A 14448-nucleotide genomic window follows, 5' to 3' on the forward strand; every position below is an offset into this window, starting at 1 on the left:
AGAATGGGGAAGATGGCATTGCCTCCCCAAGATAACCTCCTGGAGAATGTGCACAACCCACAGCCTCTAGAATGGACAGTCCAATGTACTTCAGCTATGAACATACAACTGTAAACGTGAGGCCAATAAGAATCTTTTCTCGGGGCATTTGAATAAAGCTAAAAGAAGGCACAGGGAGGAGCAAGAGGAGTGAGCAATCACAGAAAAGCAGACTTCTGAGATAGGGAGACTCGAGGAGTAACCTTGGTTTCTATATTTCAATTCAAGCTCTGGCCTTGCTATAGTGTTTCATATTATATGTATAACGATTGCCTCTTATGCCCTTCCGGTAACCTCCCTTGTTAATCTGACTTGTTTTGAATGGGTTCTGATCCTTAGAGTTAAATTATCTCTGAGTGAAGCAGAGGTAAAAGGGGTCAGGAGTGGACTACCATGCTGGAGCTGAGAAAAAAAATAGTTTAAAAAAAAGGATAAAGGAGGGGAACCTCCGAAATAAAAGACATAGCAAGATATCCCAAATCAGCACATGGAAGTTTATTATTTTAAGCCAGTTAGCTTTATTTCACTGTTTTATTAAATTACTTGTATTGCTGAAATATTGCTTTATTTCTATCTACTACAAAAACACAGTGTAGCCGTAACTGGTTTGGCTCAGTGGATAGAGCATCGGCCTGCGGACTGAAGGGTCCCGGGTTTGATTACGGTCAAGGGCATGTACCTTGGTTGCGGGCACATCCCCAGTAGGGGGTGTGTAGGAGGCAGCTGATCGATGTTTCTCTCTCATCGATGTTTCTAACTTTCTATCCCTCTTCCTTCCTCTCTGTAAAAAACCAATAAAATATATATTAAAAAAAAAACACAGTGTAAGTTTTGTCCATGTTTACTTGACGCTGATTTTTTATAATCTTACTATGGAGAAATAATTTTTATAAGTCAATTAACTAACTTAAAAATTCAGGAAACTCAAAAGGTGAGTTTAACAAATATATAAGATCTGTGGAATTTAAATTTACATTGCATGATAAAATTATACCTGAAAGTATTTCCATTTGTCCCACCCACACAAGGTAGATGCTCATAAATTTTTTAAAGTTAATTATTTGTTAAAAAAATGGAAGAAAAAACAAAAATTTATTTAACAAAAAGAAAATGTAACTATCAATAGTATTATAAAAGTAAATTGTTGAAGGCAAAAATTAATTTCTAATTTGTAAATTCCTATATATTTGAATTTTTTTACATTGTCATCACTTTTATAATTTTATTCCAATTATAAATTAAAAACTAGGAGAAAACAGACAAGAATGTAAGTATGTTAGAATTAACTGGCTTTTAGAAAGCCAAGAGTTGAGAAAACCTTTGCTTTAAAATCAAACTATTTACTTAAGCTGTAATAATGACATGCATATAAAAAGATTAGAAAGGAACGCATAAAATCATCTAGTTTTAATGTTAAATAACTTTTAAATTTACGTGACATATTTTACTATTTGTCTGAACTTACTCTGAAGTTCTCTGGTGGCATCAAAAGACTTGTTACTGGACCAGCTTCCAAAAAGAATTTATGCAAAATTTCTTCAGTAAAGATATCCCACATGATGACACATGAGTCCTGGTCCCCCGACACCAGCCAACTTTGGTCCAATTTTGAAGAGAGGCCATGTGGGTAAAGTAATGAAATAACACTTTGGTGATGGCCTTTGAGAACTTTGTAAGGAAGGGAATCTGAAAAACAACCAACACCAAATAATACAAAAGTTATTTTTGTTCAAGAAATAGTCCTGAGATTGTCTTTTATAAATTTTTAATGTAGGAAAACTACAAAAGTGAGGCAATTGGCTAACAAAAGTATTAAACAATCCTTAGACCATCTCAAAGGCAAGTGCCTCCTCAGAAGCCAGATCATTCCTGGTGAAGCACTAACGCTGTTTGTTCAAAGTCTACTGATTCCTTAAGGACGTTAGGCAGTTACCAACACCAGTGCCATGAAATGGCAAATGCTATACTGAAAGAGTGAACAACTCTGAAAGTTTTGCCTCTACAGAAAAAACTTAGAACATTATTGCTGTACTTTTAATTAGCATGACCAGATGCATAAAAGGAAAACAAACTTTCACAGGACATTTTTGCTTTCCAAGATATCAGAGATTACCTAGTTCCAACTCTTAGTTTTACAGATGAAGTATTTGAGGCTCAGAGAGGTTAACTGACTTGAATCCAAATGAAAAAGCACAGCATAATGTGTAATAGCATAGCTTTCTGTTAAAGAAATATGACTTTGCTTTTCTGGATCTATCACTCAATAGATATGTCTCCATGGACAAGTAGTTTTGCCCTCTCTAAGCCACAGATACGGCACCTAAAAAAAACTTGAGATAATAATAGCACATCTTCCCACAAGACTGTTGTGGTGTGAAATAAATAAGATAGGGGCCATGATTTCTTAATACTGGCACTTGGTGGAAAATGGTATTTTAGACCATAGCTATACTAGACCTCAGGGCCACTGACACCCAGTCCCCACGCTGTTTCTTCTTTCATTAGCTAACTAAAAAATTGGAAAGGACCGCAGAACACAAACTCTCTTTATTCAAATATAAATGAGTCCCAAAAAGTCATTATTACGTCTTTAAAGAATCATTAGTTACTTCTATTCCATCAGGTATGCCCTCACTTTACATCCCCTGTGCAAACCAAGATAAATAGGAATTCATTTTAAGAGTTAGTGCTCAGGCTGGTTTTCTCAGTGGTTAGAGCCTTGGCCCACAGACCAAAGGGTCCTGGGTTCGATTTCTAGTCAAGGGCATGTACCTCGGTTGTAGGTTCTATCCCAGGCCACAGGTCGGGCATGAGTGGGAGGCAACCAATCCATGTGTCTTTCTCACTTCTCTCTCTTCACCACGCCCCCACTCTTTTTAAAAAAATCAATTGGAAAAATATCCTTGGATGAAAATTTAAAAAAAAAGAGTGAAAATAAAACCTACTAGTCAAATGCAGGTTTCTGCTTGTTTTCTGGGTAAGACAAAACAGCCCTGGTAAAAACTGCTAAGGTCTTACGCTTTTTCACTAACTTTAACAGCAGCCATTGAGCTGTATAGCAGGACATGACTTCTCCTCAGTTCGGTTCATTGCTATTCACAGCTCTATTTCAGTCAATTACTGAGTCACAAGTTAGTAAGAAGCCAAAGTAAGCTGAGAACGTTAGCAGACAAGGCAAAAAGTTCATTTTGTGTGTGTGTGTGTTTTTCAATGAGATTTGGTCTTTACCATTAAGGACCTTGCAATCCAGTAGGATCTGTGGAATAAAACATAGAATACAAATTCATCTACACATCTCCAAATCCCAATCACCTCCTACATTTCCTGCCTTTACTTAAGACAACTTACTACATAAATCTTTATTTAATAGGTATTCCCTATTGCAATGCTCAAAGATGTAGAACAGCATATTTAGATTTTATTAACAAAGAAATAAAAATTAAAGCAGGGAGATACCTTTTTCTACTGCCTGGCAAATATTAAAAAGTTTACTAGCATACAAGGTTGGCTAAGACTTGAGGAATAAGGCATTTGCATAAGCTGTTAGTGAATACACATAGACACTGGTGCATGTTCTTTGGAGAACATTTTTAGATAAATTTTCGAAATTAAAAATTCAAACAAATGTTGATCCAGTAGTTCTGGGAATTAATACTATAGATATACTCACATGTATGTGCAAAGATAGTTAATTCTGCATTGTTTCCGTAGCCAAAGCCTAGAAAAACTTAAACATCTTTGAACAAGATCTTTTAAAAAATTAAAATTTGATAATTATTAATCATTTAAAATGAACTCACAAATAATGTACTCCAAAATATTTTATTGAGATTTGTTCAAGAACGTTCCAGTAAAGTGTTCAGAATATGTTTTCATTTGTGTAAACTAATTAAATGAATGCATATTGCTATGCTGGTATATGCTTATATATGCACAGAATTTTTTGAGAAAGGAATAGAGAAATGCATTAGCTGTTGCCTTTGGTGAAGGAAACAGGAAAATCAAGGAAGGACAGAAACACTTCTCACTGTATAATCTTCTGTTTGACTTTTTAAAATACCTGTTTTAAAGTTAACAAATTTATTAGCAAATGCCAGCAAACTTTTTAAGCTTCAGCAATTTCCTTAGTACAATTTGTTAAAGTTGAAACTTAGATAAATTAAATAAGTAGGATTAAGTAAAATTCAACGACCTTTCAATAGAGAACCTCCTTCCAGAAGTCCTGCTTTGGCAGCACTCAAAGCCTGTGTAATGAAAATGTTCCCGTCTTCACAGCCACATACTAGTTTATCAAGACCTGGGACATACTCTGATGAAGTGACCACCACAGTGCCAGCTCCGTCTTTAAACCCGGAGAAGTAGTCGATAATGCTTTGTGACATGATATGATGCTTATCAAAATTATCTTGAAGGGTCCAGGTGGTAGTTATTGGTATCTCTAAGAGGAAAACATACAAGAAGAAAAATTTGGGTTTATCTAGCCAGCATAGATTGGGAAAATATTATCAAGGCACCATCCCTTGGGGGATACATAGAGGCTCCTTTGCTATCCTCATAGTGGGCTATAGGCATAAAAGTTCTCCTGAATCCACTGTCTTCATTCAAAGACAACATTATTGATCCTCTGTCCTTCGAAGAGCCTTGAAGAATAAATGTGTAATAATGCATTCATTTTAGACTTAGGTCTACTGAACAGAACTGAGGAACTACTGCAGTGATGTAAACTGTAAGACCCATCTCATGAGTTCTCTACTTGCCTTAGCAATGTTAAGAAAGAAAATTGGGGTTTTTTTAGTTGTGTGAGGTAAAGGGAAGAAATTTATTCTTTCAGTGTCAAGGATAGGAACATCTCAAAATTGTACCACAGCCTAGGCAACTATCTATGGCTACCAAAAGTGCCGGTTACCATTTTATGTAGCTGAGCACCCAAGCATGAGAACTGGGCCTCGGGCAGGCTCAGGAAGTGAGAGAGGCGTGGCATCCAGGACAGCAGAAGGCAAGTTAAAGCCAACCTACCTCGCTATGCACTGGCCTCCTTGGCCTTATGGTACACATGCTCCAGTGACGATGAAAACCTCAACCCCAAAACTTAGACTAGCACCAAGTGTTGTCGTAAATGTCTATGGCTCTAAGTACAAAGAAGGTTGGCTGGACATTTAATGCTGCTGCTGTAAGTAGAACAGACAGGAAAAGTCCTAGAGCCACCATCGAGTGGCCCAGCAGTGGGCACGGCATGCTTTTTTAACTCTTAAGATTGGCTTTTAGCCGAAACCGGTTTGGCTCAGTGGATAGAGCGTCGGCCTGCGGACTGAGAGGTCCCGGGTTCGGTTCCGGTCAGGGGCGTGTGCCTGGGTTGCGGGCATATCCCCGGTGGGAGATGTGCAGGAGGCAGCTGATCGATGATTCTCTCTCATCGATGTTTCTAACTCTCTATCTCTCTCCCTTCCTCTCTGTAAAAAATCAATAAAATATATTAAAAAAAAAAAAAAAAGATTGGCTTGTAAGAAACTTTTCCACACACTGCACCAAGCTCTTAGTCTATTTCTCAACTCATTTCTTATTAATCTAGGTCTAAATAAACCATTTTGGAAACAACTGGGACAGGGACACTAAAAGTGATACCAGTGAAATAATTTACTAATGGAAACTTGTGCTTGGAAATTCAAGTATAAAGAACCATGATTCAGCTGTGCCCCAGACAATGATCACAGAGGTGACAAACTGATTTGGAATAAGGGGGAAAGAGTAAGATGGGGTTCCTCAATTTGGAGCACACCGTCTCAGGAGTTTGAAAGTTCTCCACAATAACATTTGCATTGATGATTTCAGTGTTTTATTCTAAGAAACAATAAAATAAGCAAATGTGAAATCATCTAATCATTCAAATTGTCAGACGTTTTAGTGCCCTCGTTTATTTATGTGCTTTCTGTTCCACGCAGCAGTAATAATCCCCATAGAGGAATTGGTTGAAAAAGGGGTACAACATATGGACATGACAAAATACAAAATATGAATATGGTGTAGCAGCCTGCTCTATACTGTTATTGCCAGCATTCATTTTACTTCAATAAGACATCACTCATGTTAAATTACTGCTATTTTGTATTATATTGGCTGTATAGCTGCATAAAATCTACATAAGGGATTTATGTTGGCATCTAGTGCAGAGTAGTACATGATAAATTTCTTCCTGTTTGTAGCCCATGTTACTCAACTTAGAAAAGCACGGAGTTAATTATAAACTAGTTCTCAGGAGACATGTGAAAGTCATCTTACCTCCAGGAGAGCCATCAAACTTGGACACAGGAACATCGGGGATGTGCCACAAAGTAATTCTTCCTGAGACTTCTCCAGAGAAAAGTACCTTATAGAAAGGCTCTTTCCTTTCATTCATGTAGCCCATTACACAGGGAAGGCTCTGGTCCAAAACAAGAAGTTAGCTTTTATGCAGGAAAATATCTAAGTATAACATGACAGCCACTGTTTTTAAATGAAGGAACAAAACTTCATAGATGAACTTAATTGCTTCCATTTTATTTCCCACTATTTCTAAATGTTCAAGTACTTATAATCTCTTATTTAAGACAAAAAAGTTTTTATAAAGTAGAAAGAAATGCCATCAGCTAGTCTTCAGATAGTTAATAAGAATATCTAACATTTATTGAACATGTTCTGTGTATGTATTACATATACTATTAGGAGCATTACATGTACATATTCAGTTAAATAATCCTCTCAATAATCATATGAAGTTAGTACTATCATTGTCTTCACTGTACAGATGAATAAACAGAGAGTGAAGATTTGATTATCAAAGGGGATATAGATGGTAGTGAACTTGAGTCCAGTAATTCTGACTCAAGAGCCCATATCTTGATAACAATACTCTACTGTTCAATAAGAAGGCTTCATTTTTTTATGTTCCAGTTGTCAGTTAAAATAATAACTAATGTTTGTATAATAATTTTGTGTAATGAATATACTTTCCACTTTCTGATGAACATTTTTCAAATTCAACATACTTGATATCAAGTTTCCTAAGTGGCCACAAAGAAAAATAAGAATGAGTACATAAATTGTTAAAATATGTATTACTATATGACTTTAATATACATAATCTTATAATGTATTGGTATAGTTTATATTAATGTTATATGCTTAGAGAGAGTTAAAATTTTGCAGAGGCAGAGTATGAATATTGGGCACCAATGCTCTGAAAGATAGGTTTCCATTAGTGAATGAGGCTAGAATCTCCCCAGGATCTCAGTGCAGTGTAGATGTTCTTTGGGTAGATAGGGATTATGCACAAGGGATCAAAATGATCAGGTGATTAGAAAAACAAAATAAAAAATTACTTTTATTTATAAATAAAAGGAGCACTGAAAAGAAAGCCAACTGCTGGTGCTAGAATGAAAGATGCTTAAGAAAATCTTATTGATGGCATCACTTCGTAAGTTATATAAATGTCTAACCAGTATGCTGTACACCTGAAGGTAATGTAATACTGAAAGTCAACTGTAAAAATTTTAATTAAAAAAAATAAGACTAAGAAAGTGAATTTCCTCATCAGAAAATACATGTTTGAATGTCCAAACTTAAATAAATTAGTCGGAAAATTCTATACTGTAGCTTTAGAAAATATTAGGGGCCAAAATACTGCTACATTCAATCCTCACAACAAAGTAAGTAAATATTGTTATTCTACTTGTTATGAAGATAAGGAAACTAAAATAGAAAGAAAATAAGAAACTAATCCAAGACAGTTCAAAGAAGATATGTAATCCTCTAAAATCCTAAGAAATGAAGAGAAAAACAGTTCCTATGAAGTCAGTTCTCTGAATAAACCTTGCTTTGTCTTGTTTTTAAGATTCAGAAGGCAATGTGCGATCATAGAGTTCTCATAGTCACCATCATGGTGATAGAATGGTGTTGATAAAACTTGGTTAAATTAACTTCCCAAATACTCTCAGCCTTTAGGAACCTTAGAATCGACCAGTCCAGCCTCCCTCGATATGTTGATGAGAACGAAGCTCTAGAGAGGGTGGTGGGCTGCTCAAGTTGGGGCAGCACATCTCTTCCCTCCCAGCTCCATGTGCTGTTGTTCCCTCTCGAGTTCTGCAAGTCGCCTGAAAGCCTGCTCAGAGTCTCTTACCATATGAATTCTGATTGATCATCCCAGGATACAGTACCCATCGCAAGGAGTATCCATCCTCCAAGATGTAATAAAACAGTCATTACGAGTGAATTCTTGGGGGCTGCCTGGATTCAAATACTGGTTTTAAATCATACTAACTCTATTAAAGGAGCTAATTACTTGATTTAGACAATTTGCTTAACTTCTTTATGTCTCATGGTCTCTAGCTATGGAATGAAAGCTAATAAAGACACCTACTATGGCCCAGCCTGCGTGACTCAGTGGTAGAGCGTCGACCAATGAACCAGGAGGTCACGGTTCGATTCCCAGTCAGAGCACATGCCTGGTTGCGGGCTCAGTCCACAATATAGGGCGTGCAGGAGAAAGCCAATCAATGATTCTCTTTCATCATTGATGTTTCAATCTCTCTCTCCTTCTCCCTTCCTCTCTGAAATCAATAAAAATATATTTAAAAAATAAAGGCACCTACTGTGTGGGACTACTGTCAGGACTGAGTGGATAAGGTAAGGTGCTTAGAATGGTGCCAGGCAGTTGGTACGTACTCAACAAATATTAACCAGTCTTATTATCCACTTTCAGAACAATTGAGAAACCCACTCCAAAGACCCATTACCAGACTCTCAGGCCGAACAGCCTGGGTTCAAATCCTGGGAATTAATCTCTCTGAACACCTGTTTTAACATGGGAACATGGTGGGTACTCATGTAAATGAAGCCGTGTGTATGTCTGACAATTAGTAAGAACTATCATCACCATTGCTGTCATTACTCAGTTCATGCACTCAAATGTCTTACCTGCAACCCTCAGGGTGTTTCTACCCCAGTTGCTCCCCCTCAGCACAGCAGCCTTACTCCTCAACTAAGACCCTGGGAAGCCCGGCTCCTCATTGTAACAGCCAGGAGCCCTGCCACAGGCCTCATCAGATATGACTTAAAGCTTGGAAGACTCTAAGAAAGCTGCTGAAAGGAAGGGAAGGCCCCATTCTTGCTACCACAACTCTATCAGCAGATATGTCCCCTACATCCCAAAGGGTAACCCTGAGAGCATATTACTATCAATTCCTGAGATTTAAATTCTATGGTATCTATCCCTGCCTCCCCCCAAATACTAAATGTTTACACGGCACCCTTTTCTAAGCTCACCAGGTCTAAAAAAATCATCTCCCCCTTCCACCAAAATGCTTTCACTACTTAATTGCATGCCTGACTAAGAAGTCTTATAATTAGTGAATAGTGATGATGTTTTGAATAACGTAAATAATATCTGACTTCCTTTTCTTGGCTGGATAAAGGGCAAGCAAGGGTCTAAGAATAGGTAGACCATCATCTTTCAGTTTTAGATTATTCTGGCATATTGCACTGGTTCACAAGCACTTCCCACCTTTCAAATACAGACACAACTGCAGTTGTCTAAACAACAATCACTGATAGAGAGCCCATAAATATGTATCTTCACATTCTGAGAAACAAAACCAGGTAGCTTCCCACAAGATTAGTATTTTTTAAAGTTGCTTTGTAATTGCTGTATTTTTTCCTTGTAATTATGTGCACAGTGTTTATACTTGCAGTAGACTAGAAGCTCCTAAAGGACACTACTTACATGTAGCTTTTAGGGAGAACTGTGCTTTGTAAAATTGCAATCTAGAGGAAAAAAGGGCAGGCCCTTCCAAAATAACTAAAAACGCCTTTTGAGTCAGCCACAATGCTGCTTTTGTGATCAACAGGACACAGATCCATTGCTGCCCACAGACGGCTGTAGAAATACCGCTGAATGCCATAATTCTGAGGTCTGCCTACGCCCCAGCGGTACCAGCAGTTCTAGTTTTTGGCTGACAGCTTCTTAATCAACTTTTTGCAACAAAACCTCACAGATATGTCAGTGGAACAATCACTGGACTGAAGGATTTCCGACAGCTATGCTGTCTGATTATGCAAACCACCATTCTGTAACAATTAACATGCTTCCTTGGTTGACACATCAGTAATTCAAAACTCCTCCATTCTCCATGAAATGCCTTTTGGATAATTAACTGATGACTAAGTCCAATAGGTTAAAAAAAAACACACACCACTTTGGTTAACACTACTATAATAAAATAACTGCTTAAATTTTCAGGCTTCATAGCGTGTCAAAGATACAATTCAGCCAAGTAAAAGCTCACAATTATATCCTCAAATTTGTCTGGAATAGTAATTAAATTTGTTTTAATTAGAACAATTATTCATAAAAAGAGGTAAATACATGTGAAAATGATTTCAATATTTTTTTAAAAGCGGGATATAAATATTTTGATAAAGTTTAAAAATTGGAAAGATATATTAAAAGGTTAATGTTGTATCAAACCATATATTAAAAGGATCAGTGAAAAGTATATGTGTGTGTGTGTGTGCAGAGAGAAAGAAGAGAGAGAGAGAGAGGGAGAGAGAGACTAAATAAAGTAAAATGTTGGCAACTGGTGGATCTAGGCAAGAGGTAAATGACTGATAATTGTAATAATTTTGCAACTTTTCAAATATTTAAAAAGTTTTCCAATTACAATGAGTAAGTACGCATAATAAAACATATTTACAATGAATATTTATGGTGGCAGAGTTGGCATTTTAACTCCTCCTTTTAAAAAACATTTATAATTTTTCTATAATAAATATGTATTGCTTAATCAGACTTGAAAACAGATTTTTTAAATGCAAAGTTTTCTCCTTAGTAGCCATTAACCATTAGATTTGATTTTCTCATTAACAAATTGATGTGAATCTTCAATTCAATTTTTCAAGCCTGACTCTGTTACAGACAAAGCAACACTTATCTGAGAATGGGAGTGAAACAGCACTGAGCAGCCCCTTTTCTTGCATTACCTTATTTTCCTGCACAGAAGTAGAGCACAGTAAATGAGGATAAATGGTCTCTTTAAGTACTCTTCCATCAGCAGGGTATACGCTTTTTGAAAGCCCACTGCGTGGCAAAAAATAAAAAGCGAAGTTTAGAACTTTGGGGTTCTTTATTCGTGTGTTTTTTTCCCCTCCCCAATTTCAAAAGCCGGATGGTACCATTCAAGTTTCTAAACTCTAGTTAGAAATTGTTGGGTTAATAATTACAAGTGACTTTTTGAAAACCCAGCACCAGCTGTACAAGTTATACATGGCTAATCTCATTCCTTCATCCCCTGCTGTTTTATACAAAGGCCGGAGCCTACCAAGCCCAGAGTAAATCTTCCAGTGCCAAAGTTGTTTTGTTCTGGTTTTTGATCTTGGGCAGCATGCAGGGATTTTTCCATAATAAACCTCCCAAAGTTCATTTCCAACCTGAATGTTTTGTATGCCGCTCCCATCTGAGCCCACCTGTTCAGCAGCTGATAGATGTAACTGTGACCATCTTCTGTCCAGATGATGATTCTGTGAGCAGCAAGCACCTCTCCACCAGCAAAGAACTGCCCACTTCCACTGACTTCAGTCCGCAGAAGGGAAAAATCGCAATAATCATAAACCTAAAGCCCAAAATGAAGGATGCATATTAACAAAAGCTTCCAATCTAATCTGCCAATGAGGTGAAAGATAAATTGTGCTCATCAAGACTATTTAGATGACAGTATTAATACAACAACATATTAAGTATTGATCATAGCCCACACTGTACTCATGTATTAAGCTATCCTACTAGTACTTAGTTTTTCTTATTGTCCTAAGGTAGGTTTGAGTAGGTAAACTTTATTTGGCTAATGTGTCCATTAAGCACAGAGACTAGAAACCCCAAAATCTCTATATGATTTTATTCTTCCTATATGGGTAATCCACTTTAACATTTGACAATTTATTACACAAAAAATCTAAATAGTAGAAATCATTTGTTAGACCATACACTTAGTATTTTTGTTTTAAAACATATCAGCATATACATAAGACAATATAGAGTCATTAACTGAACCCCGTATATGAAACATCAAAGGAAAAGAGAGTGCTATCAAGTGATGGTAACTTTGCTTTTTTAAAAAAAATCTTCTTGGAGACATCAGTGAATATATTTACAAAAAAGAAATATACATTCCCTAAAAAACAAATGTAGTAACAAAGCAAACAAAGAAATATATATATATATATATATATATATATATATATATATATGACGAATTTATGTAGGTGAAAGTATTAGTTTTATTTTTAATTCTAAAGAGCAAGCATCAACTTTTTAAAATAATCTAGCGATAAATGCCCCTTATTAATATGGTTTGTTCTTAATAACATGAGCATTTACTATTACATGTATAATCTCCTGAGAGGCAAAACAGCAGAACTAATAAAAGTCAGTCAGAAAAGACAGGTCATCCATGCTGTGGTAATAACATTATAAAGAGTTTGTAACATATTTTAAATCATATTCTTATAACTGCTGCACTGAACAAGAAAAAAATTAAAAATTTATATTTGTATATCCTTGGTATTTATTATGTTATTTTATAATACCTTCCAACATCTAGAAAATACCACCAATAGAAGTCTCTCTGTATATGTGCAAAATCGTATTGTCCGGCAGTTCAGGGAGTCAAGAAATTTGGATTCCTTTTCATAGACATCTTGCTTTTCCTTCAAAAGGAATGAAAACATTTTAGTACTAGTTCTAGGTCATTTACATGCAACTGTATCCGAAGATTTGCTTCTCTGAACGCTTGAAGCAGATCACACCATTATTAAAAAATGAAAAGTACCCCCAGTTTCCTTTTTAGTCTTCTGAACTATGAAGTTACTTTGCAAAAAATACCATGAGCAGGAAACCCACTTGGACTCAAGGATTCATCATGTAAACTCATTCAACAAACATCCTGTGGGGCACTAGGCTGGATGCTGAGGACGTCAAGATTGAGTTACTGACATTCAGACTTGGCAGAAAGACAAACCAAAAAAAAAAAAGGAAAATAAAATTTTTAAACCCTGCAGTATCTTAATTGCTATCACAGAAAAATACACAAAATGTTTTTGAAAAGATCGAAGAGTGGCCAGAACACTATATTCGCAATCTGACATTGCTGGGTGTGTGTTTCTGGGCCTCAGGACGCCAATACAATTCTGAGGCTTCCTCATTCAAGACACTCCTGAGGAGAGCCCAGTGCCCCAGGGGGCAGCCAAAACAATTCCCTCGCCCGCCTGCAAGCACAACAAACACTAGGACTGTTCTTTTGTCCATCACCTCAACTTGTAGCCCAAAGCCAGGGAGCTGGGGAATATACTGGACCCCCAGGGTATGTGACCCCTGGCTGTGCATAGCGATCTCCCTCCCACTGCTCACACACACCCAGAAGAAAGAGAGGGTCTCCTGCTGTAAGGGACAGAATGAGATTCTTCTACAATTTGTATTTTTAATTAAAACATAATCTGTGTGTGTGTGTGTGTGTAGATAAAAACATTTGCATGTGCATGGAGAAAAGGATGGAAGGACACACTTCAACTGTTTCCAATGCCCACCCCTGGCACTGGAAGCAGGAAGAAGAATAAGGGAAGCACACAGAGATATACAGAGATAAAATGTAAACTCTTCTATATGATTTGAACTTCCAAAAACAAGCATGTACTATCCCTGTAATTTAAAATATGTCCATACATATGGAGGGGGGAAAAGTTTCACAAGCCCACCTGAATGCTGTTGATAGATGAAGAGAGATCCCACACTTTGAGTTCACCAGTAACTGATACCACCAAGAGAGAATCTTCTGCAAAAACAACAATGGTTGCATATCAGCCGATCACTGCAGTAACTGGCTGATGTAAAGATCATTTCATAGTCTTTTAGGGATTATGCAGGTCTATGCCAGTGGAAAATATTCAGCTTTGTTATTTTCTTAAATAAACATTTTAGATTAGGTTTTACATTGATTTTTAAAATTCCAAAGTGACCCCATAGAAAAGGAGAGCCGCACTAAAAGCAGAACCACATAAAAACCATCCTGTTGGCAGTATCACACCTTCCTATTCCAGATGTCAGTATGGAGCCAGCCTTCCTTTTCCTGGGCAGTCGCTCATGATAGAAATGAAATTCTCTTCACTAGCACAGCTAGAAGATACAGCAGGATCAAAGTTCCAAGAGTCATGCTAATCCACAAGAAACCCATTCTTGTCACTTTTAAAAATGTACCAAGCAAAACTGGGTGGTGGACACACGGGTTCTCCTCTTCCACATTTTAACCTTGTGCCGACTTTCCAACAACACCCTGAACCACTTGCCTGGGTGTTCCCAGTTTTTCTTAATCTGGCTTAGGGATCTATCCT

The 14448-nt window shown here is 36.9% G+C and overlaps 1 protein-coding gene across 5 annotated transcripts in view; it reads right to left on the reverse strand.

Annotated features, from left to right (window-relative positions):
- Positions 1 to 14448, reverse strand: part of WDR72 (WD repeat domain 72) — a 207305-nt gene that overhangs the window by 159587 nt on the left and 33270 nt on the right. For all 5 annotated transcript variants that reach the window (XM_036302003.1, XM_036302014.1, XM_036302037.1 and 2 more), the window contains 7 exons: positions 13816 to 13892; positions 12652 to 12771; positions 11533 to 11678; positions 11050 to 11146; positions 6316 to 6457; positions 4232 to 4477; positions 1505 to 1725 (listed from right to left, as the gene is read on the reverse strand). In XM_036302003.1, coding sequence (XP_036157896.1) covers positions 1505 to 1725; positions 4232 to 4477; positions 6316 to 6457; positions 11050 to 11146; positions 11533 to 11678; positions 12652 to 12771; positions 13816 to 13892 — 1049 coding nt within the window. The remainder of the gene's footprint in view (positions 1 to 1504; positions 1726 to 4231; positions 4478 to 6315; positions 6458 to 11049; positions 11147 to 11532; positions 11679 to 12651; positions 12772 to 13815; positions 13893 to 14448) is intronic.

This window comes from Myotis myotis, unplaced genomic scaffold, assembly GCF_014108235.1.
Source record: "Myotis myotis isolate mMyoMyo1 unplaced genomic scaffold, mMyoMyo1.p scaffold_m19_p_1, whole genome shotgun sequence".
Classification (NCBI taxonomy): domain Eukaryota; kingdom Metazoa; phylum Chordata; class Mammalia; order Chiroptera; family Vespertilionidae; genus Myotis; species Myotis myotis.